This window comes from Meles meles, chromosome 12, assembly GCF_922984935.1.
Source record: "Meles meles chromosome 12, mMelMel3.1 paternal haplotype, whole genome shotgun sequence".
Classification (NCBI taxonomy): Eukaryota; Metazoa; Chordata; class Mammalia; order Carnivora; family Mustelidae; genus Meles; species Meles meles.
In genome coordinates, this window is record NC_060077.1 from 75,510,664 (window position 1) to 75,533,714 (window position 23,051).

At 35.3% G+C, this 23,051-nt stretch overlaps 1 protein-coding gene across 1 annotated transcript; it reads left to right on the forward strand.

Moving 5' to 3' along the window:
- The first annotated feature begins 738 nt into the window (after positions 1 to 738).
- On the forward strand, positions 739 to 22,509 carry C12H18orf54 (chromosome 12 C18orf54 homolog). Its single transcript, XM_046024640.1, has 8 exons — positions 739 to 836; positions 2,426 to 2,748; positions 3,968 to 4,759; positions 5,092 to 5,242; positions 8,554 to 8,656; positions 13,975 to 14,106; positions 15,995 to 16,065; positions 22,061 to 22,509. Exons 2-8 carry the CDS (start codon positions 2,469 to 2,471, stop codon positions 22,131 to 22,133), a joined length of 1,602 nt encoding a protein of 533 aa, XP_045880596.1. The 5' UTR covers positions 739 to 836; positions 2,426 to 2,468; the 3' UTR covers positions 22,134 to 22,509.
- The last annotated feature ends 542 nt before the right edge of the window (positions 22,510 to 23,051 follow it).

The following is a 23,051-nucleotide window of genomic DNA, read 5'->3' on the forward strand; positions in this document are numbered from 1 at the left end:
CGGGGATGCTTTGTCGCGTCTTCCGTCCGGTAACAGGCGCGGACTTTTGGTGGAGAATTGTGGACGTGTGCGTTTTTATCTCTTTTGGTCGGTGAGTTTGGCCCCCAAAGGGGGTGTCTTTTCAGGAGGTGCCCATCCCACAGCCCGTGGGAAAGGCCAGAAGCAGGGTGGCGCGGAGGGGAGAGGAAGACGTCTCCTGAGGGAGAGCGCGATGGACGTTCCGGGTGGGAAGAAAACACCTTTCTTAGGAAGCTCCCGAGCGGGGCAAGGTCCCGGAACGAGACGGAGGGGACTTGACGCGGGGCCTCTTGAGACTCCAGGCGTCTATTGACGAGGGCGGGGCGAGAGGGGAATTGGACTTTACGCGGGGTCACCTCGGTAAAACTCCGTCCGCCCACGGGGGAGCTCAGGTTTGCTGCCTAATAAATGGTTCTGAGTGGAAGTACCTAACTGAAGCCTGTGTCTCTGACTGCCGGGGGTGCTGGAATCCCGAAGGGGGGTGTTTTCTAGGAAAGGGCGGAAGGGTTGTACCCCAACGCGTCGGGTGGGACAGGCTCTCGTGCGGGGGCGCCAGCGATTCTCGCTTTCCGGGCTCAAGAAGGCTCGTCGTTTATTAGTAGAATAAACAAATGTTCGGTTTCAAAACAGAAATCACTGAGCTGTTGTTTCTAGGAAGGTGCTCGTTTCCCGTGAGCTGTACCCATTGTTTAACACTGAACATTCTGTTTTTGAATCAGAGGTAGTTGAAATTTTTTTGCCATACGTTTAGCATTTTATTCTTCGGAATGATGGATTTCCGTTTGGAGATGAGAACGGAAGTGTTTGCGGAAGAAATGGTAAGATACATGGATTTGCTTCCAAATCAAACTGTGGCGGAAGTGGGTTGAAGTGGCTGGATAGAAGTTGGGGTGTGTTAGTAACTCTTTGAAGAACGGTGATTGGGTGCATGAGGTTTTATTTAACTCTTCGTTCTAGTTTTGTATACTTTTGGAAGCTTTCCACAATAAAAATTGACTGGATTTTCTTTCTGCCTCCTGTGAATTAAAATAAATGTTATTACCCACTTACTGAGAACTGTAAGCCAACAGCTTAAAACAAACCTCTTAGAGGTTTGTTTTTGTTTTCAAAACTAAATTGGTGACATGTACTGTGTTGGAATAAGGGGAAAATGTTTGGTAAAGCGATATTTACTTGAGAAAATTTAGACATCATTAGTGAAAGGGGTAAAGAAAGAACAAAGCTGATTTAGTCTAGCTATTCTTTAGAGATATACCAACATCACAGCATTCAAGGAGATCAAAGAGGCTAAATAACTGTTGTGTTCTGCTGCTGCTGCCCCTGACTGCTGTCAACTTTCTTGCTGAGGCAGGAAGATGTTTTACTCTGTCTTTGAATGGAAAGCTTTCAATATTTTAAAGTCAAATTTGATAGTTATTAAGACTCCATTAAAAGTTGTTATAACTTAAACATTCCCAAAATTATAGCCGAAAGTTAAACATAGTAACTTTAGAACATTATAGGGTGTATTAAGTCCTAGACAATAATTTTTCACTTTTAATACAGAAGATCCATTTCCACTGGTCTAATTTTTTAAAAGAATGCCACATCATGTACTGCAGCCTTGTTATTCTTTTACTTTTTCAAATTCTCTCAATTTTAGTAATGGAAAAACAGTGAGAAGAATGTGTTGTCAATTTCCAAATTATCTAAGTCTGTTTTGAAAGAGAGGGTGAAAGTGTTTAACATAAGTGGAAATGGTAAGAGTATTGCCATAAATGGTGAGACAATGATAATGTCTTAGGAAAAGAGCATTTCGCTAACTCAATAAACTTGGTAGTTTATTTCTTTATACTAAATATTATAAATTATTTTGTTCTTGAGTTTTGCTGGGGAAAAAATTTGGATAAGGTTACATATTGACATTTACAGCATTGAAAGTGAATATTCTTCTCTATTGTTTCTTCTTGTTTCTAATACCTCATTCGATGTCTTTAAAAATTTATTGAGCACCTACTATCTGTAATGCATGATAGTAGGCTTATGAAATGAAAAATATTCTAGATAGGGGAATGTTAGATATTGTGATGTCATAGAATCTATCCCCATAAGAAAATACTGTACCTGAGAAGTTTTTAGGGCTTAAAAATTGTGAGTACTCTTCCCTTGGTACTATTCTCAGATAATTAAGTATACAAAATTCCAGGAACATAGTAGGTACTTAATAAATGTTTCTAAATCAATGATGAAGGAACTCACAATAATGACAGTAATAGAGAATCTGTAATGTTCATTGCCTTAAAAGGATGATAGAAATGGATTTTATTCTTTAAAGAAGATTGTGAAAAGTTTACATATTTAGTAATTTGTCTCTGTACGGCTGTTAATCCTTTTAATGGAACCTTAACCTATTGTTTTTGTATTACAGTTTTTGAGAGAAATGAATAGAAATAACCCATTTTGAGGAAGCCATGGCAAAGTCAATTACAAAACACAGAGTTTGTTCTCGGCAATCTTCAGTATCTTCTCTGTTAGCAAGCTGCAGCCTGAGCGGTAGTAATTCCCCTAAATCTGATGGCTCTTTTCAGTATAAGGATAAACTGTATAGTTCTGCCTCTCAGGCTCTACAAGCCTATATTGATGATTTTGATTTAAGCCAAATGTATCCTGGTGCAAGCACTGGAAAGATTAACATTGATAGATGTTCTAATATGCCAGAATTCTCCAACTATATTTGTAAACCAAACAATGGTATGCTTTTATTCTTTATTTTATTTTATTTTATTTTTGTCCACTGATTTGAAGTATTTGAGAGATGTGTTGTAATCTTGAAAAGCTAGACACTTTGTTTTCTTCCTTTGGGGTAAAAATGACTTTTATAATATTGAGGTCTGGATATTTTTCTTAAATGGTTCTGTAATTCTCTGAGTCTCATGAATTTTCAGCTAAAATCTTGTGACCTTGGAGGGAACGTGATGAATATAACTAATAACAGCAAGTGGTTGATCCTAAACCCTTAAGCTATTTTATTACAGCATAATGGAAACAGCATTGACATGGTGGTTCTAGGTTTCATTAACTAGGTTAATGACTTTAAATAAACCTGTCTTTCTGAATTCATTCTTGATTAATCACAATTAATAAGACTCTATTAGTCTTCCTGATCTGTATTCTGTGGGATAATATATAAGATGTTAGAGTTTTACCTTGATAAGCCTTCCAAAAGACAAGTTTGGAAAATACATCTGTTGATAACCCAGGTAACACTTAAGCACTTATGGAATGGCCCTTGTATGGAAAAAATTTGCATTCAACTCTTAGAAGAGTATTAGAACAGCTGTTCTCTTTGTGTTAATGCTGTTGCAGGTTTAATAGGCAGAAAGCAAACTAGTTTTCCACCTAGTTTAGTGCATATTTTTCTTCAAGGTTGCAGCCAGTTAAGTGACCAATATTTTTTTTTTTAAAGATTTTATTTATTTATTTGACAGAGATCACAAGTAGGCAGAGAGGGAGTCAGAGAGAGAGAGAGAAGCAGGCTCCCTGCTGAGCAGAGAGCCAAATGCGGGTCTTGATCCCAGGACCCTGGGATCATGACCCGAGCCGAAGGCAGAGGCTCAACCCACTGAGCCACCCAGGCGCCCTTTAAGTGACCAATATTAATGTGAGTGTATTAGTGCATCCGGTATGATGAGAAAAGTTGAAGAAACAGTAAGTTAAAGAACAAGGGAAAATTTAGGAGTTGGAGAGAAAAGTGTAGAACTTAGTTAAAGTAAATTAGAGAGATATAAAGAAAAAGCACATTGTATTTCATCAACCTATATCTTTTATACTTTGAATCAAAGCTTTAGTGAAGCTAAAGGGAAGCAGCAAAAATGATTCTTAAATTCTTAATTCTATTTACTCTTGAGTATTATGAAGTATCGTTATATATAATGTAGGAAAATAAATAGAACTGTGCTTTGTTTTTCAGCTTTTGAAAATCTTGATCCCAAAAAAAGCTTCTCGTCCTTATCATGTAGAAGAATGACTGTTAATGACATAGACTGCATTAGCCTAACAACTGATGATCTATTAAAACTTCCAGCAGATGGGTCATTTTCTTTAACTTGCATTGGATCAAGTCACCGAAATAGCAAGAAAAACAAGAAATGCATTCGAAGACTGAGCTCATCTGATACTGAAAAGAATCAAAATTTTCAAGAACCTTCTACTCCCATGTGCAAAGATAACTTAGTTACTCCTGTTGTATACATAAATAAAAATGGAAAGCAACGTGGTAGGCTAAAAAACCCAAAACTTGTGAATAAGACTAATAAGTATGTTTCTGATCCATCTTTATCATTTTCCAAGAAGTTGTCTTTCAAAGACAGTTCAGAACACAAACTTGAAAAGAATTACCCAAGATGGCTCACTAGCCAGAAATCTGACCTTAATGTTTCAGGAATAACTAGTCTACCTGATTTCACGTATCCAGTCTGGCTCCACCATCAAGACTTGCTACCTGATACAAATAGTCAAAAAAGGATTTCTAAAATATTTAAAGAAGATCAGTGTTCCCCTACACATAGTTGCCAGGCACAAAGAACTTCTCAACTTATGAACAAATTAGATAGTTTTGAATATTCCTTTGAACCCTCAAACATTTCAGACTCCTTGAGTGATGATAAAGGATTAGTTAATGAATATAAATGTGATTCTGAACATAGCCAGTGTCAGTGTGAGAATCCACTTCTCCCAGGACAAACCAAAAAGCCATTCAGTGGTAATTGTTTTGTTTTGTTTGCTTTGTTTTTAAGAACCAAAGGAAGTGCTGTAAATTTGACCTAATGTCTAGGAGCTTTTATGCTATATTCTTGATGTAATGATGAGATGATAAATCTTTTGAACACTATGGTCTTCTTTTGTGTAGCATTTTGTGCCTAGGAAATGTCTTTTCTTCCCTTTTCTTCTTTGAAATGTCATATTAAAAAAGTTTATTGTTACAGTTATGTGTATATTCCAAATTAATCTGAATTCTTATTTGTTGCCTTTGAGATTTTGCTGTGGTTTCTATTTGGTTTTTTTCTTTTAAATTAATTTAATCTTTTAAATTAGGTGACAAAATTGAATTGCTTATCCTGAAGGCCAAGAGAAATCTAGAGCATTGTACTAAAGAGTTACCGAAGTCTACAAAAAAGGATGATAGTCCTTGTTCATTAGATAAACTTGAAGCAGAAAGATCATGGGAAAATATTCCTGTTACTTTGTACGTAAGTTACGATGAAAAAACTTGTTAGTTTTCCAAATGAAAAATGTCATGTGAACAGCTTATTTATTTTTTAAATAAATGAATGATAATTAACAATAATAATGAATGTTAATTGTATAGAACATTGCTTTGTGTTTTCTTTAAACTGCATTTTTCAGTTGTTACCACAAGATGGTGTAATGTTTCATAACCTTAGGCACATTATATAACTTGTCTTTGTTACATGTTTCTTGTGTTGCACTATAAAATAGTGATTTATATTTAATATGAAGAATCATAGCCAATAAGTTCTTTCTCCTTCTATATTCTCTCCGTATGTGGAGTTATGCAGCTATCCACTTCTTTTCATTTATCTTTTACTTTTGCTGTTATTTTCCTTAAACAGTGGTGCAATTTTTGTATGGTCTGTGGTATAAATTTTTGTAGTTTCTAACATTATTTTCATTTGTATGCTTAACCTTCCTGTGACATAGCTTCTCAGAAGAATTTAAGCAGTGTTTACCTAGATACCTATGAGTGTGAGTGTGGAGTAAGAATTGAGCTTAGGTAGGAGAGTTTTTTCCCTAGTAATGTTTTTACATCTGAACTCATCAGAAACACATTCTTGGTAACCCTGTATCCTGCCTTAGGCTCTGAAAATTTATCATCTTCTATTGTCTAAACTTTCATTCTTTTATAGTCTGTTATAGACAGAGTCTGTTAATTCCTGTATCCATTCTTTATCACTTCTTAGGAACGTCTTATTTTTTTTGAATGTGGACACTGAGTATAAATCTGGTTTGGAATTCCAGCTCTGTGACTTCTTTGCTAACACCTTGTATAAGTTATACTTCTGCTTTTTACAAATTACTACTGCTTTGTACAAATTCTGCTTTGTACAAGTTACTTCTACCTTGTATAAGACCTTATATAAATTATTTTTCTATTTGGGGTTGCTATGAGAATTCATTTGATTAGAAAATATATATAAGGTACGTAAGACAATTTTTCTTAAAAGATTTTATTTATTTGACAGAGACACAGTGAGGGAGGGAACACAAGCTGGGGGAGTGGGAGAGGGAGAAGCAGGCTTCCCGCTGAGCAGGGGGCCTGATATGGGGCTCGAACCCAAGACCCTGGGATCATGACCTGAGCCCAAGACAGATGTCTAACAACTGAGCCACCCAGGCACTCTACTTAAGACAATTTCTGACTTATGATAAGCTTTCTTGTAGTTGTTCAAATGGTGATGATTATCCAGAATATTTTTTTTCCATATTTAGCTTCATTTCTCAATGTTGGTTCAATAGTATCTTTATTTTTTAAAACTTGGGTTAAAACTAGCTCACTTAATTCTTAAACTTATTTTCTAATTTCTTACTTTCTTGTGAGGTCACCTTTGTAAAGTACTATAACTGTAATACTTTGCTTTCACTTGCACTCAAAATGGGTGAGCAAATAGTATCAGAGGTATTTAAGAGTAAAATTTTGGGGGCGCCTGGGTGGCTCAGTGGTTTAAGCCGCTGCCTTCGGCTCAGGTCATGATCTCGGGGTCCTGGGATCGAGTCCCGCATCGGGCTCTCTGCTTGGCGGGGAGCCTGCTTTCCTCTCACTCTCTCTGTCTGCCTCTCTGCCTATTGTGATCTCTCTCTGTCAAATAAATAAATAAAATCTTAAAAAAAAAAAATTTTGGAATGTGTGTAGTGTACTATGTAATTAGATAATATAATTTATGCTTGTATGATTATTATTACAATCATTGGTTTGGTCCAATACCTTATGTGTAGATACTTACTTTTGGAAGATTGAATTCATATTGTGATGGATATGTTTGTACATAAAATGAATGATGGACTGTGAGGAGAAGTAATAGACCTGACCTCAGCCAAGTGTGATGTTGACAACTTACTGTCAATCTATCATCAAAACAAAAATTGTCTAGGAAGTATTGAAGGTAGTATACCAGAAGGTAGAACATAACCGCAATCAGATAAATATTTTTTGTTTATTTAACGTTTTTGTAATGAAAAATTTCAAAAAAATACAAAAGTAGAAGAATAGTATAGTGAATCCCTATGTACTCCACACTCCTCTTCAGTCATCTGGTAAATGCTTTTTGATGGTAGTGGATGGATGTGCAAACTCCTTTTGTAAAGGATGGGCAAAAAGATTACTTAGGAGCAAGAAAAGCTCATAGTAAGTTACAAATCAAATGAACCAATAATGAAGTACTGTTAATTATTAAGAAAAAAATGGAATTGTGACATTTAAATGTTAGAGAAGGATTCTTAGGTATCTGAGCACTTGAGTTAGAAACACTTTTTTTTTCTTTTTTAAAAGATTATTTATTTATTTTGTCAGAGAGTGCATACAATCCCGCACACATGAGCAGGGGGAGCAGGGGAGCGGTGAGCAGAGAGAAGCAGGCTCCCTGATGTGCAAGGAGCCCGATGTGGGACTCCATCCCAGGACCTTGGGATCATGACCTAAGCCAAAGGCAGACGTTTAACTGACTGAGCCACCCAGGCATTCCTAGAAACATAGTTTAGATTGATATATGAATAAGAGAGAGAATGAGTTTATTTATTCTGTGTGACTAATAGAATTTGTTTTGGGAAAATTCTGACTTTTGCTGAGGTTACCCTTTGCTCTACTATCCCTTGAAACATCAAGAAATAAACATATTTATTGAGCATTTATTACATGTTGCAGATACATAGAGTTAATTTATGCAATACTTCTGTAAGATAAGTGGACTATAAATATAAAACTGAAATTTAGATAAATAAATTATATGTAATCACATAGTGGGATTGCAATTTCAACTCTGGAATTTTAATTTCAAAATTAATATTTTTCCCACAGTAATTTGTCCTCTTTGTAAATGCTAGTTCTGGAGGGTAAGTCCTATTGCTTTGACATGGAAGGACATGTAACTGCCATTCCAGTAGAAACTCATATTTGTGGGGGTTTTTTCTATCATCGGGTAACTGTTTATTTAGGAAAGTGTACTGCTTATTTTGAACAAACCAGCTTTTAGAGTATAGCCTATAGTTGAAGGTTTATTTATTTAAAGACTAATGTTTTTACTTTCTTCATAGTTTTAACTTAAAGCTTTAAAGGAGAAACAAGGAGATAGGAAGGGTTAGATTCTGGTATGAGTTCAGAGAGAAGATGAGGGAATTACCAAGCAAAATCAATATGAATCGTATCTATAATGGTTGTTTCTTGGTGACTATTTCTGTTTAAATGATAATCATTCAGTTATACATGAATTTTTATAAATTGGGTACTTAAATTACTATCTTATATCCTTAAATCCTATTTAGCAAATCTCCTGTTCCTGTTAACTCTGATGATAGTCCTCAACAAACTTCAAGGGCAAAGTGTACTAAAGGGTTCCTTGATGATTTTTTAAATAATGATAATCAGGTGGGTGAAGTTAAATCTTTTTAACTTACTAAAAGTTTTTTTAACTTATTAAAAGGATTTATGACTAATATACAAATTTTAATTTCTAAGGTGTTACAAAAAATGATTCAAATTTCCTTTTTCTTTTTTTTCTTTTTTTAAGATTTATTTATTTATTTGAGAGAGAGAGAGAGGGAGTATAAGCTGGGGGAGAGGCAGAGGGAGAGGGAGAAGCAGACTCCCTGCTAAGCTGGGAGCCTGATGTAAGGCTCCATCCCAGGACTTGGAGATCATGACCTGAGCCAAAGGCAGACGCTTAATGATCTGAGCCACCCAGGCACCCAAATTCCCTCTTTTTTAACACAAATGCATAAACACATCGCTCCTAGAATTATTGATAATTTTATTTTAATATTCTAAAGTAGCGGGACCTGGGACTGAACTCTACAGGGAGCTTAAACTATCATGGAGAGTTTAAATTATTATGGTTTTTTTGGGGGGGGGTGCAATATATAAAGCGTATCATTATACAGTAAGTTATATTTTCCCATACAATTGTTAATTATTGAGTGTTCGATTTCTAAGAAAATATGATAAATCTATCATGATAAAATTAAAATAGGAAAATTATTATTCAGTTTTGCAAAATCAGCATATGTGCATCTTGTAAGTAACCCTAAAATATAGATGTGTATATGTGTACATAAGAAATTATATATCATTTGACATAGAAATATAGCCATGGCTGTTAAATATTGAAATCATACTTTTGGAGTCTTAAGATATGGGAGATTTGAGAGGTTAAGTACTCAAAAGTTAGCCAAAAAATGTAATAAAATGAACTCCTTCTGTGGAATTTACTAGAGAAAGTAGAGCTGTCATAATGTTTGACCCTTAGAACTTGGTGTAAGATATTATAGCAGATATTGGGTAAGTTAAGCTTAATTATCAAGTATTTACTTGGCAGATATTTGAGTACTAAGCACATTTTTAGGAGCTGTATCCCTAGTAGTGAATAAGAGGAAATCCTTGTGTCTTAGATTTTTTATTCCAACCAGAAAAACTAAACAATAATATAAGGGTATATTATATAAGGGAGTATATATATATATATATATGCTGGGAGTATATATATATATATATGTATATATATATATATATATGGGAGTACTGTAAGTGTTGTGAAGAAAAATTAGTTCGGATAGGAAAAGGAGGGTATAATTTTAGCTAGGGTTGTCAGGGATAACCTCTAATGAGGTGGTACTTGAGCAAAAATCTAAAATGAGTGTATAAGCCAAATACACATGGGGAAAATATCTTTACATGTAGAGGTAATAGTAAGTGCAGAAACCCCAAGGCAGAATTGTATTTGGTATGTTCAAGGAATGTTAGAGTCCAATAGGGTAGCTCAATCAGAATGAACAAGGGAAGGGATGGTAAGAGGTAAGGTGGAGAGGTAATCAGGAACCAGATTATATAGGATCTTATAAGTGATGAAGATTTTATGTTTTATTTAGGTGAGATGAGAAGTCACTGGAGGGTTTTGAGTGGAGGAATGAAATGATCAGATCTACATTTTAAAATATAAAATGGCAGCTGTATGGAGTACAGAGAAGGAGCTGGTAAAGGAGCAGGGAACCCAGTTAGGAAACTTGTAGTCTTTCTGGATAGAATTGGCTTAGGGTGGGTGCATTGAAGGTAATCAGAAATGGGCAGACTTGGCATGTATTTTGAAGGTAGACCTAGTAGATAGGGATAGAATTCAAAGAATGAATCCAAGGTGTTTGAGTCAAGCAGCTAAAAGATTGAGTGATGGCATTTACTTAGGTAAAGAGCACTGGTAGAGGAACAAATTCGCAGTTTTTTTAAGTTTGAGATGGGTGAGTGTTAAATACTAACCAACTGGTCCCTTTTCCCCTGACACTACACACATAATCTCACTGCCAGGTTGTTTTTATTTCATTTTTAATAATTTTAGATGTATAGAAAGTTCTTTCTTTCACCCTTCTTTCAGCTTCCCTAATGTTATCTCACATACCATACTATAATGATCACAAACAAGGAATTAAGATAGGTACAATTCTATTAATTAAACTACAGGCCTCACTCTGATTTCACTAGTTTTTCTACCAATGTCCTGTTCCAAGGTCCAACATTTGTGTTTAGTTGTCATGTCTCTTTAATCTACTTCAGTCTGTGACAATTCCTCAGTCTGTCCTTGTCTGTCATAACCTTGACAGTTTTTAAGAGTACTGACTGGTTGGTTATTTTGTAGATAGTTCCTCAATTTGGATTTGTCTGAAGTTTTTTCATGATTAGAATGAGGTTATGGTTTTGGCAAGAATGCAACAGGAATTATGCTATGCCCTTCTCAGTGCATCATACCAGAGGGTTCATGATACATTGATATCATTGATATACTGATATGTGTCTTGGGCTACTGTAATAAATATGCCATAGACCTGGTGGCTGAAACAACATTTATTTCTCACAGCTCTGGAGGCTGAGAAGTTCAGCATCAAGGTGTCTGGTGAGGTCCTGCTTCCTAGTTTGCAGATGGCCATCTTCTCCATATGCTCTCCCACAGGCAGAGAACAGGGAGGAAGCAGGCTCTCTTGTGTTTCTTCTTATGAGGGCACTAAGCCCATTCATGAGGACTCCACCCTTGCGACCTAATTACCTCACAAAATTCCTTTTTCCAAATACCATCTCATTGGGATTAGGTTTCAACATAAGAATTTTAGGGGGACACACATTCAGTCCACAGCAATGTGTTAATGTAATAATATATGAAATTATGTTAATACTTGTGATTTTAACCTTGAACACTTGGTGTTTATTGGCCCTCTCTCTAGTAAAATTATAGTTTCTCCTTCTAATTAATAAATATGGGGAGATACTTTGACACTGTGCAAAGAGTCTCAAAACTTCACTCACTAATTTTAGCATCCATTGGTGGATCTTTTCTTTTAATTTGAAATTCTTGTAGAATGAAGACCTGTTCCTTTTCTTCCCCATATATTAATTAAATTATTTGTATTGGTAGGGACTCATAAATAGATAATTATTCTAAGTTTTTAATACAATATTGTTATTTTGTTGCTCAAATTGTTTCAGTTTTGGCCATAAGGAGTTCCTTCAGGTTGGCCCCTGTGTCGTTTTGACATGTTCTTATCCTTTTTCTTGAGCACTTCTCTGTGGGGCCATGGTGGTTTGTTGTTGTTTTTTTTTTAATTGGAAAATGGCAGTTAGAAACTAAGATCTGGGCACTAGTTGTGCTTATTGCTACTGGGATGTTATTCATTCTAGACTTTCTCAGCAGGCAGATCTGAATCATGTATGTTTACTAATCAAGACATGCACATCTGTATTTCTATATCTGTATATTTTATATGTATGTATAAAATCATGCGTTCATACTGATACCTCTGACTTCAGTCCAGTTCTACAGGGTTTGTTTTAGCCTTTCCTATTCCTTATTTGTAAGTCTTTCCACCGGTAAGAATCCCATCTATTATCCGGAATCCTAACTATTCATGTATTCTTAGCATACGCCTGCTTTGACAATTGTTAATCCATATACTTGTAAGAAACAATTTACTAACTAGATCACATTATTTATGTATAGTTCTTTTTATCTTAGCCTTACTATATCCAGTCAAAGTATTGCTTTCCAAAGTTACCTTGGTGAATTATTTTCTTCCCAACCCATTTCATTGTGGTCATGTTGTTCAATTGTAGTACTGTTAGGTGGTTCACTTTTATTGTAGATATTGAGTTTAAACCACATTGTATTTGGTTTAAATTATTTGGTTATTAGAATATGTGAAACATTACTGTAGTTCTGAGAGAGCTATACAAAAAGCTATACAAAAAGCTATCTAAGACATTCCACTACCAGGTTTTAATGATGATTCTCAGGACAAATTCTTTTTTTTTTTTTTTTTTTTAATTTATTTATTTGACAGACAGAGATCACAAGTAGGCAGAGAGGCAGGCAGAGAGAGCGGGACAAGCAGAGAGCCCAATGCAGGGCTGGATCCCAGGACTCTGGGATCATGACCTGAACCGAAGGCAGAGGCTTTAACCCACTGAGCCACCCAGGCGCCCCTCAGGACAAATTCTATCAGATATAGCAACATTTATTAAATATTCATTAGTGAATGGTACAGTTCTATAATCTGTTTCATTGTTTTCTTTTTTGGAACTCTGATCACTAGTTTGCATGAAAAATTCATTCCAGAGGCAAGCTTTTGTAACCCTTACGGCAGGCATCAGGCAGCCAGAAATTCTTCTAAGTCAGTGCTAGATGGAGGTAATTTGCAGATGATGCTTCAGGTGGTGTCCACAAGAGTCAGAATCAGGAGTATAAGTCTAATTGGATCCTTCTTTGTTGTTGTTTTTTAAAGATTTATTTTTATTTGAGGAGGAAAGAGAGAGAGGTAGGGAAGGTCAGAGGGAGAAGAAAGGATGAGAATCCCAAGCAGACTTCCTGACACAGGGCTCAATCCCATGACCCAGAGATCATGACCTGAGCCAAAACCGAGAGTTTGATGCTCAACCAACTGAGCGACCAAGGTGCCCCAAGGCTTTAAGCCCCATTTATTTTCCTTTATTTTAAAAATTTTGGTGAAATATGTATAGCATAATATTGAAGATATATGTACTATGGAAGATTTGTAAAAATAATTGTTTGGTAAGAAGACTTTAAAAAAGAAGTTTAAAAATATCCCTTATAGATTCTCTTAAAAGAATCCTGACCTGTAGTGCTGTTGCCCTCCTTGGACACAGATAAGATCAGTGATAATTGAGGTATGAGTGTTTTTTAGGTAGCAAGTAATGTGTGGTCAATGAATAGGTGATAAACTAGCATTCTTTGTGTGAAAACATACTTAAAATTGTTTATAGAATGCTGTATTTGAAATTCTAGTCCTCATTCCTCTGATAACCAGCTTCATTTACATACCCAAAAGCATGTTGACCTACCTGAGCTCTGAAGATCTTTCATTTCTAAAAATCTATGATTTTAAATGTATGAATGAATGCATTGCAAATGTGAAGGTGTACTGTTTCTTTGAAAAGAGCAGAGACTAGAAAGAATATTGCCAAACTTTAATAATGATTGTCTGTAAGTAACTTCATCTGGGGACTGGGTAAAGGGAGGTGTTGAGTTATAATTTTGATTTTTTCAAAATATGATATTGACTTTTATTGTTTGATTTTTTTGCACTAATTTTATATTGGGGGAAAATAATACAAATTATGACTTTTCCTCCCTGAATTGCTTGGTTCATCATTCATCTTTTTTTTTTTTTTTCATTCATCTATTTTAATCTCAGAGCTGTACCCTTTCTGGAGGGAAACATCATGGTCCTGTTGAAGCCCTGAAACAAATGTTATTTAATCTTCAGGCAGTACAAGAAAGTTTTAATCAGAATAAAACAGCAGAACTGGAAGAGGAGATTAAGCAAGTAAGTACAAACTTGATTTATGAATTGAGATCTGTGAATGTGAATTGAGATCTATGAAGATATGATTTCGTTCTAGATCTTTTTCAGCTTGACCACTATAGTTTTATGTTAATAAATATGCCACATAACACATGTTGTAGAGTTGTGCTATTATTTTTTTCAGAAATTAACTTACTCAAATTAATACTAATAGATTTCTGTAGTTGTGTGTACCCCTAAATGGATTGTTCTGTTTAGTTCATGATTGGTTATAAATACAGCATCTTATTTAGATCTAACAATGTTACAACTGTAGTATGGGAGAATTATAGTTGTTTTTTAACGTTCTACAAAATTATCTGTATAATCCAACTTTCTGTATTTATATTTGGGGAGGCTTAGAAAACCTTTTCAACTTTAGACTTCTCCACATAACTTTTGTTTTCTGAAGTTTTGTTTTGTTACCATGAGGTTGGCTCTTCTTACAGTTGATGTAAAATTTTATCATTTAAAACCATTGGGTTTTTGTGTATTTTCTAGGAACTTGGAAATTCTTTGTGCTTTGGACTGCTGTTCTGTAGGGATTGAATTTTCTTCACAGTAGTACAGTGTTTACAGAGGGTTTATGTTCTCCCAAATCTGATTGTGAATTCTAATTCTACCACTTAACTAGCAAGTGCAATATTTGTACAAATCACTTAACCTTTTTAGTTTCTGCTTCCTCTTCTGTAAAATGAGGTTGAGAAGATAAATTGAGATAAACTATGTGAAGTACTTATTATCTAGTACTTGGCACCTGATTAAAAAAATAGCTGGTATATGCTTAATAAATATTTTTATTGTCACTGTTTTGTAATTCTTATTCATTAGAGCTTTATGAAATTCAGTTTTAATTACAAACGAATGGATCAGCTCTTGGAAACTGTCACACCCTGAATTGTAGTAACTTAATTTTTGTCTGTACTTTTAAATGATTAGCAAATTGAGTGTATTCCATCCTTTTTTTAGACATCATTGAGATGTAACCTTGTTCTTACAGTTATAATTTCAAGTCAAGGTTTCATTTTTATTGGACATACATTTAGAAGCATACTTGAAAGATGAATCTTAAATAGTAGTTACAGTTTTAGAATCAAGAGAAAATATTTATTTTTTAAAACATTTTATTTAGGGGGGCGCCTGGGTGGCTCAGTCGTTAGGCATCTGCCTTCGGCTCGGGTCATGATCCCAGGGTCCTAGGATCGAGCCCCACATTGGGCTCCCTGCTCGGCGGGAAACCTGCTTTCCCTCTCCCACTCCTCCTGCTTCTGTTCCTCTCTATGTCTCTCTCTGTCAAATAAATAAATAAAATCTCAAAAAATTTTTTTTTTAATTTAGGGGTGCCTGGGTGGCTCAATCATTAAGCATCTGCCTTCGGCTCAGGTCATAATCCCAGGGTCCTGGGATGAGCCCCACATTGGGCTCCCTGCTCAGCGGGAAGCCTGCTTCTCCCTCTCACTCCCCTTGCTTGTGTTCCCTCTCTCACTGTCTCTCTCTCTGTCAAATAAAATCTTTAAAAATAAATAAAAGGTTTTATTTATTTATTAGAAAGACCACAAGCAGGGAAGGGGGAGAGTGGGGAGAGGGAGAAGCAAGCTCCTCACTGAGCAGGGAACCCAACATGGGGCTTGATCTCAGGACCCTGGCATCATGACCTGAACCAAAGGTGAATGCTTAACCAACTGAGCCACCCAGGCACCCCTAGAATAAAGAGAAAATAGGTAATGCTTCATTGAAAATTACTTGCTAGAATTATTTCCTTGGAAATACAGACAATATTTTTTATTGTTCTTTTTATTCACATATTAAATGGTACTTAAGTTTATCGTTACATAGTATTTTCAATATCTTATATTTGGTGTTTCTATAGGCTTCGGAAGATAATTTCTCTAAATTACAGATGAAAGAAAGTATGCTTCCTATTACTAGGTCACTTCAAAAGTAAGTATTCTCTACCACTTTCTGAATATATTATGGATACATATCGATTTTATCCATTTCTTTGCAATCAGAAGATGATAGGAGGCATTAAATAGTCTTAGGAATAGATACACTTGGTATACTTAAGCTTCATGGAACATTGTTAGTCCTAAACTTTTCTCTTAAACTTGGACTATTTTCTATTAAAATGTTCTTAGGACCTAATGACATAACTTTAGACACCTAAGCATAAGGATGTGAGTGGTTTAGAGAGATTCTCTTTTCATTTCGGACTAACAGCAACAATTTGAGATAGTATTAGTATGAATATCATGGAAGAACAATTTGTTCATGAAATGTGTTTTAATATATCCCCTCTAGGATAAATATAATCATCATAAATGTATCATTATTTGACATATCTCCACAGAGACTTAAAGTGAACATAATAATGTCCTGGATATAAAAGTAGGTCTAAATGCTGGAAAGGTGTTAATCTACTACTTTCTTAGTTACATTATCTTAAGTAAAATGTGGAGATGAATATGTTTCCCTTGGTCATGGTATTTATTTGCAGAGGGAATGGTCTTTATTCATGGGTTTGGTTGTGTGAGTATGAAATACCCTCAGAAGATGGAATACTGAACTTTAGGACATTCTGAGATTGAAATTTTTTACTTTAGTAATATCTTTCACTTGGCCATAAATGGGGCTAAACAAATATTATCTACCTTTTGTCCTTTCAGAATTTGCTGAGGATTTGGTTTCTAAGGAAATGTGGTGGAAAAGTGAAACACTAGACATGTAAACTTAGGACTCTTAATTGCCACATGCACACACATATTTTTTTGTTTCTATAGTTTAAAAACACATGTATGTATGATTTTTTCCCCCTCTACTTACAGTCTTCTGGGTAGAAATAATGCCTCTTTCTTTATAGCTTGCCATTATAGTGTTCCTAGCTAGTAAGAATCAGTGAATAATGGTACTAACATTTATTGAACACTTGCCAAGTGTCAGTGTCAGTGCTTTTGAATGTAATTCCTGTGATCTTTACAACCCTATGAGGTTAAGTACTATCATTATTTTCATAATTCAGATCAGGTAATAAAGATCAAGTAATAAAGTAACTGTCCAAGGTCACATAGCTAGTAAGAGGTAGCAGTGGGTTTCAAACCAAATAGTCTGATTCTATAGCATGTGTTCCTAACACTCCTCTTATTAATGATAGTGGTACATTATCCATTTAGGCTAGTGCAGGGTCTCAACTGATTATTTAGGATAAAGGCCTCATTGTGCTTTAAAATTTAAACTTAGTGGATGACCTCAGGCTTTCCATGTCTCTTAAAAACATTTATTTATTTAAACACTTTTAAAAAGGATTTTATTTATTTATTTGAGAGAGAGAGAGCAGAGAAAACATAAGAGAGCACAAGCAGCGGGGAGGGACAGAGGGAGAGGGAGAAGCAGACTCCCCACTGAGCAGGGAGCCTCCATCCCAGGATCTTGGGGTCATAACCTGAGCCAAAGGCAGCCACTTAACCTTAACCGCTTAACTGACTGAGCCACCCAGGTGCCCCTCTTAAAAGCATTTATATTGAATTTGTGTCACAGACTTAAATGTGTTTTCTGATTTAAAGTACATAGCCTGGAAGATGTTTTTCTTGGTGAAGATGAACACTGGGCCATAAGTAATTAAATGACCACAAAAATTGATTATTAATTGTAGATACTTTCACTATTAGCTAAAATAATTTTTTTTAAAGATTTTATTTATTTGTTTGACAGAGGGAGACACAGAGAGATAGAGAACACAAGCAGGGGGAGAAGAGAGGGAGAAGCAGGTTTCCTGTTGAGCAGGGAGCCCGATGCGGGGCTCCATCCCAGGACCCTGGGATCTTGACCTGAGCTGAAGACAGAGGCTTAATGACTGAGCCACACAGGCACCCCAGAATTTTTTTTTTAAGATTTTATTTATTTATTTGACAGAGAGAGATCACAAGTAGGCAGAGAAAGAGGGGGAAACAGTCTCTCCGCTGAGCAGAGAGCCCAACGTGGAGCTCGATCTCAGGACCCTGAGATCAGGACCTGAGCTAAAGGCAGAGGCTTAACCCTCTGAGCCACTCAGGCACCTCCCCCTCCTCCAGAATTTATTTTTTAATAGTAGTAACTTTGGGGGCTCCTGGAACTCATATTATTAACTAAAATCTTATTAACTATTACTTATTAAATAAAACTTATTAACTTAAACCTCAATAAGAGAAACTTGTCATCTTAGCAAATGAAAAACTTGTGGTTTTTGAGTAGGGGCCTTTTCTAGAATCTTGTATGTCATGTAAGCCACCAACTGCTCTACCCAGGCTAGCTGTGAAGAATGAGCAATAGTATATTGCTCATATGCTATAAAGGATTGTAAAACCATCAATCATCCAAAAATAATTTGTATTGGCTTTGGAATATATTGTGTTATGTATAATTTGGAAAAGAATGTGTAACGTTTTATAGTTCTCAGTACTAAAGGCCATGCTCTGAAGACTTAATGATAGCTAGAAAGTTGTCCTGTTTCTCAGTTCTCTTCTCTTGCTCAATTTTCTAGTCTTCATTATATGCTAGAAATAGACAAAATTAACTCTCAGATTTGCTAAACATTATCCTAAAGATTTTTCTCTTATTCTAGTGTACTCTACTAAAATCTAGGCAGTGGTCAGCAGTTTGTTCAGTTGCTGCTGGACACTAGGCTGAATATAGGCCAGTAAACGGTATTTAAGAACAACCAATATAGCAGTACTAACAGGAAACCATATGCAAGATATCAGTGAGTAAGTTGAAATACAGTTAAATTGCTTTCATATAATCAGTCCATTACTGAATTTCTGTGGGTTGATTTCTGTTTATTCTAATGCTCGTTGATATATACTTTCTCACAATAAGACATGAGTTTTTTTATTTCAATTTTTTTTTTTAAAGATTTTTTTTATTTACCTGACACACAGGGAGAGATCACAAGTAGGCAGAGATGCAGGCAGAGAGAGAGAGAGGAGGAAGCAGGCTCCCTGCTGAGCAGGGAGCCCGATGCAGGGCTCCATCCCAGGACCCTGGGACCATGACCTGAGCCGAAGGCAGAGGCTTAACCCACTGGGCCACCCAGTGGGCGCTCCTTTTTATTTCAATTTTTAAGATGAATGACTATTCAGTGTTGTATGTAACATGACTCTTAAATTGGTATTTTCCCCATTAACTTGCTTTTTCACTTTTTTAGAGAAGAAACTCAAGAATAATTTACTTCTATAATTTTATTCTGCGCTTGTCTCTACACATAATAGCAAATCACTTCTGATAGCCTGTTGTCTAAGTAGATTGATTGCCTTATTCTTAGCAGGGCAGATAGAGGTTAAATCAAAGGAATTGCTAACTGATTGTATAGGTTTCACATTTCTACATAGCTTTTTTTTTTTTTTTAATTCCCATCATACTACACTCTTCCCTTTCCTTCCCATTGTTCTTCTTTCTCCCTAACATTGTTTTTTAAAGACATAAATAATGCATTCAAATAAGATATTTAAAATATAGGTAAGTTAAAATTCATTTTATAAAAACCTATTAGTATGAAGGCCTTTTACATCACTTGAATAAAAGTGTTAAACCATGCTGTGGTCTTTTATTTACCTTTCACATGTTGGTCAGCAAACAGAGTAAGGGAATATTGGAAAGCATCAATCTCACGGCCACTAGGAAGACTTCACTCTTCAGTGGATGAATAACAAGGCTCAGAGTTGTCTAATAGTTGGCCAGTTTGTCATAAAAACTTTAGGACTGTAGGGAGAAAGACTTGGAATATATATGTTTTAGCAATGGGGTTAATAATCAATGTAGTTTTATAACTATTATATATGAGTATTGTAATTTTTAAGTAGTGGTAAATATAAAAGGTATTTTGAGATACCTGCAGTGACTATAATGTGATAAAAAATACCTCTGATTTCTGTGGCAGATGAGGTCACAGATTTTGGTCTATTGCTTACATTCATAATGGAAGGAAATGCTAATTTACAGATAGCATTTAGTGAAATAAAGATGAAGATCCCCCCCCCATCCAATTTCATAAACCCTCTAAATCCAAGGGGTCTGTGACCCTCAGAGTTGTAAACAGTAAGATAAGACTCTAGCTGCTTACCCCTCCCTCCCTCTCACCCTTTCTTCCTTCCTTTTTTTTTTATGATTTTATTTTGAAGTAATCTCTACACCCAGTATGGGTCTTGAACTCATAGCCCTGAGATCAAGAGTCTCACACTCCACTGACTGAGCCAACTTGGTGCCCCTCCTTCTTTTGAATCAGGTTGCTAAATGATATGCCCGAAAAGAAGAAGGTAGATTTAAGTCCAAAGTATATTCATGCATTATCTTCTTTCTGATAAATGTGTGTCTCTAGGAAGAAAATAATTTTTGATAAAGAGATATTACTGTAGGCTGTAGAAATGATAGAGTCTAATTAATTTTACCTCTTACTACATGATAACTTTGGGTAATCTGTTGTAATTTAGTTAATGAAGATGAGAATCTCAAATCTTAGCTGAAGTTGCCAAAAGGGTGGCAAAATTCAGATTTTTAAAAAACATTTTATTTATTTATTTGACAGATCACAAGTAGGCAGAGAGGCAAGCAGAGAAAGAGGGGGAAGCAGGCTCCCCGCTGAGCAGAGAGCCCGATGTGGGGCTCGATCCCAGGACCCTGAGATCAGGACCTGAACCAAAGGCAGAGGCTTAACCCACTCAGCCACATAGGTGCCCCCAAATCCAGATTCTTATTACATTTGAGTAAAAGTGTCCAAGTAGTAGAGTGCAGGGAAATAGATATAATGCAGTAATTAGCAGTACTAGTTTCTTCCATCTCCATATCCTGGGTCAAGTGGAAGATGTATTTTATTTAATATACATTTACCAAACCTGTGTTAGAGGCCATAAAAATAGGGTATTGTAGTCATCTCCTTTTAACTCAATTTAGAAATTACTAGCAGTTGTTACATTACTTGTTTTTGTTGGTCTCTTATTTGTCAGAGACCTGAAAAATGGTTAACTGACATTTTCTGGATGGTCTTTAGGGATCTGAATGAATAATAGGGGAGAGAAAAAAAGGAAGAATATATTTAGAGCAAGACTGGAAAGTTAAGGGCCCCTCTTTTCTTGGTTTTATTTGATGGATTATTAAGTTTTCTCTACTGAGACTTGACCTATAATCTTAGCTTTATTTTATTTTATTTTTATTTTTTAAGAATTTATTTATTTGACAGAGAAAGATACAATGAGAGAGGGAACACAAGCAGGGGGAGCTGGAAGGGAGAAGCAAACTACCCACTGAGCAGGGAACCTGATATGGTGCTCGATCCCAGGACCCTGGGATCATGACCCGAGCGGAAGGCAGATGCTTAACTACTGAGCCACCCATGCACCCCCTTAGCTTTATTTTAGAGGAAAAAAACCATGTATTATACTGTGAAATTTTCATTTGTTTCCCCTTATGCTCATTAAAAATGAGTTTTCCTCAACTGTAATTGATCGTTCAGTGCTATTTTTTAAATTTTAGCTATCCTGAATATACATCTTAATGAATGTGCTTTCTTTCTTAAATGATATAAACAGTATTCCAAAAGAAAAGGTATAATTTCACAAAGCTGTTGTAAAAATGACATGAACAAAATGTTAAGTGTGATGCAAATAAAACCTATTATTATTAAACTTTTTGGCAAACTTTCAAAAAAAAAAAAAACCCCTTGAATGTCAAAAACATATTTTTTAAAGTAAATGTTTATAAAATTTAAATGAATTATTTTAGCCCTCAGTTATTCAGATCTCAAGGTTTTATAAAGAAAAGTTCTAAATGTTTGATACTTATTCTATAAATTCATTTTTCATACTAATTTTGAAGTTAATAAACAATGTAATCACCATTTGTTGCTGTCTGCATTGTCTCTTCAGTCCTTAATATTGGTTTATAATGTGTTTTATACTTTTTAATGAAGGGCTTTGCACCATTTATCTCGCCTGAGAGACCTGGTTGATGATACCAGTGGGAAACAGTCACCGAAAATGTGAAGAGGAAAATAAAACGGTCCAACAAATAAATAGTCATCACAGAACAAAGATGTATTTTATTTCCTGTTGCTTAAACTGACAAAGAAATTATAAGCCATGCATTATTCTGTGATTGGTTTGAGTATTATATATTCTTTAAAAAACAAACTTGAAAATGTGCGTAGGTTTTGTGACCTATCCTCATTTTATGCCAAAATACCAGAATGTGAACTGAGAGGACCCACACTATGTCCTACAGTCTGACTTTGGTCTTCAGGCCAGCAAATGTCCAGTATTCAAAGATGGATGATGTCTGTTATTGAAGCTTATGTGGACTTAATTTTCTGGAGCATCCTCATCATTTTATCTTCTGGTTTTGGGTTATTAGGAAACTCTTCCTGGTTTCTTTTTTTTTTTTTTTTTTTTTTCTCTTCCTGGTTTCTATCCAAAATCTCTTAAGTAGACTTTTTGATACAAGTAGCATCTACTTTTAAGTTGGCTAAAGGAATATCAAAATTGTTATGGTGTAACTTCTCCATATATGTTAGTTTTAATTTTTATAAATATTTTAAGGTATATGGTATATGCAAATAACAGTTTAATAATGGGATGATACAGTGCTAAAAGGAATGTTTTATGTTGTGAAATCCAAAAGAAAAACTCATTTAACTAATGCTTTGATTTCGATTCTGTGTAAGATAATCTTGATATTGCTTAAGAGTTTACACAATATTTTGGGGGAGTATATTTGAAAATTTAATATTTTGATATTATTTCTCAGATTTTAGTTTTGGGGTTAGCTCAAACTAGTAAAAATTATAAGATCAGTGACCAATTGCTTTATGCAATTTGTTAAGTAAACTTAAAATGAATGTGGGAAATCCAGAAGCAGCTCTGTATCATAAAGCTATTTTGTAAGAGCTAAACATGGTTTAAAGT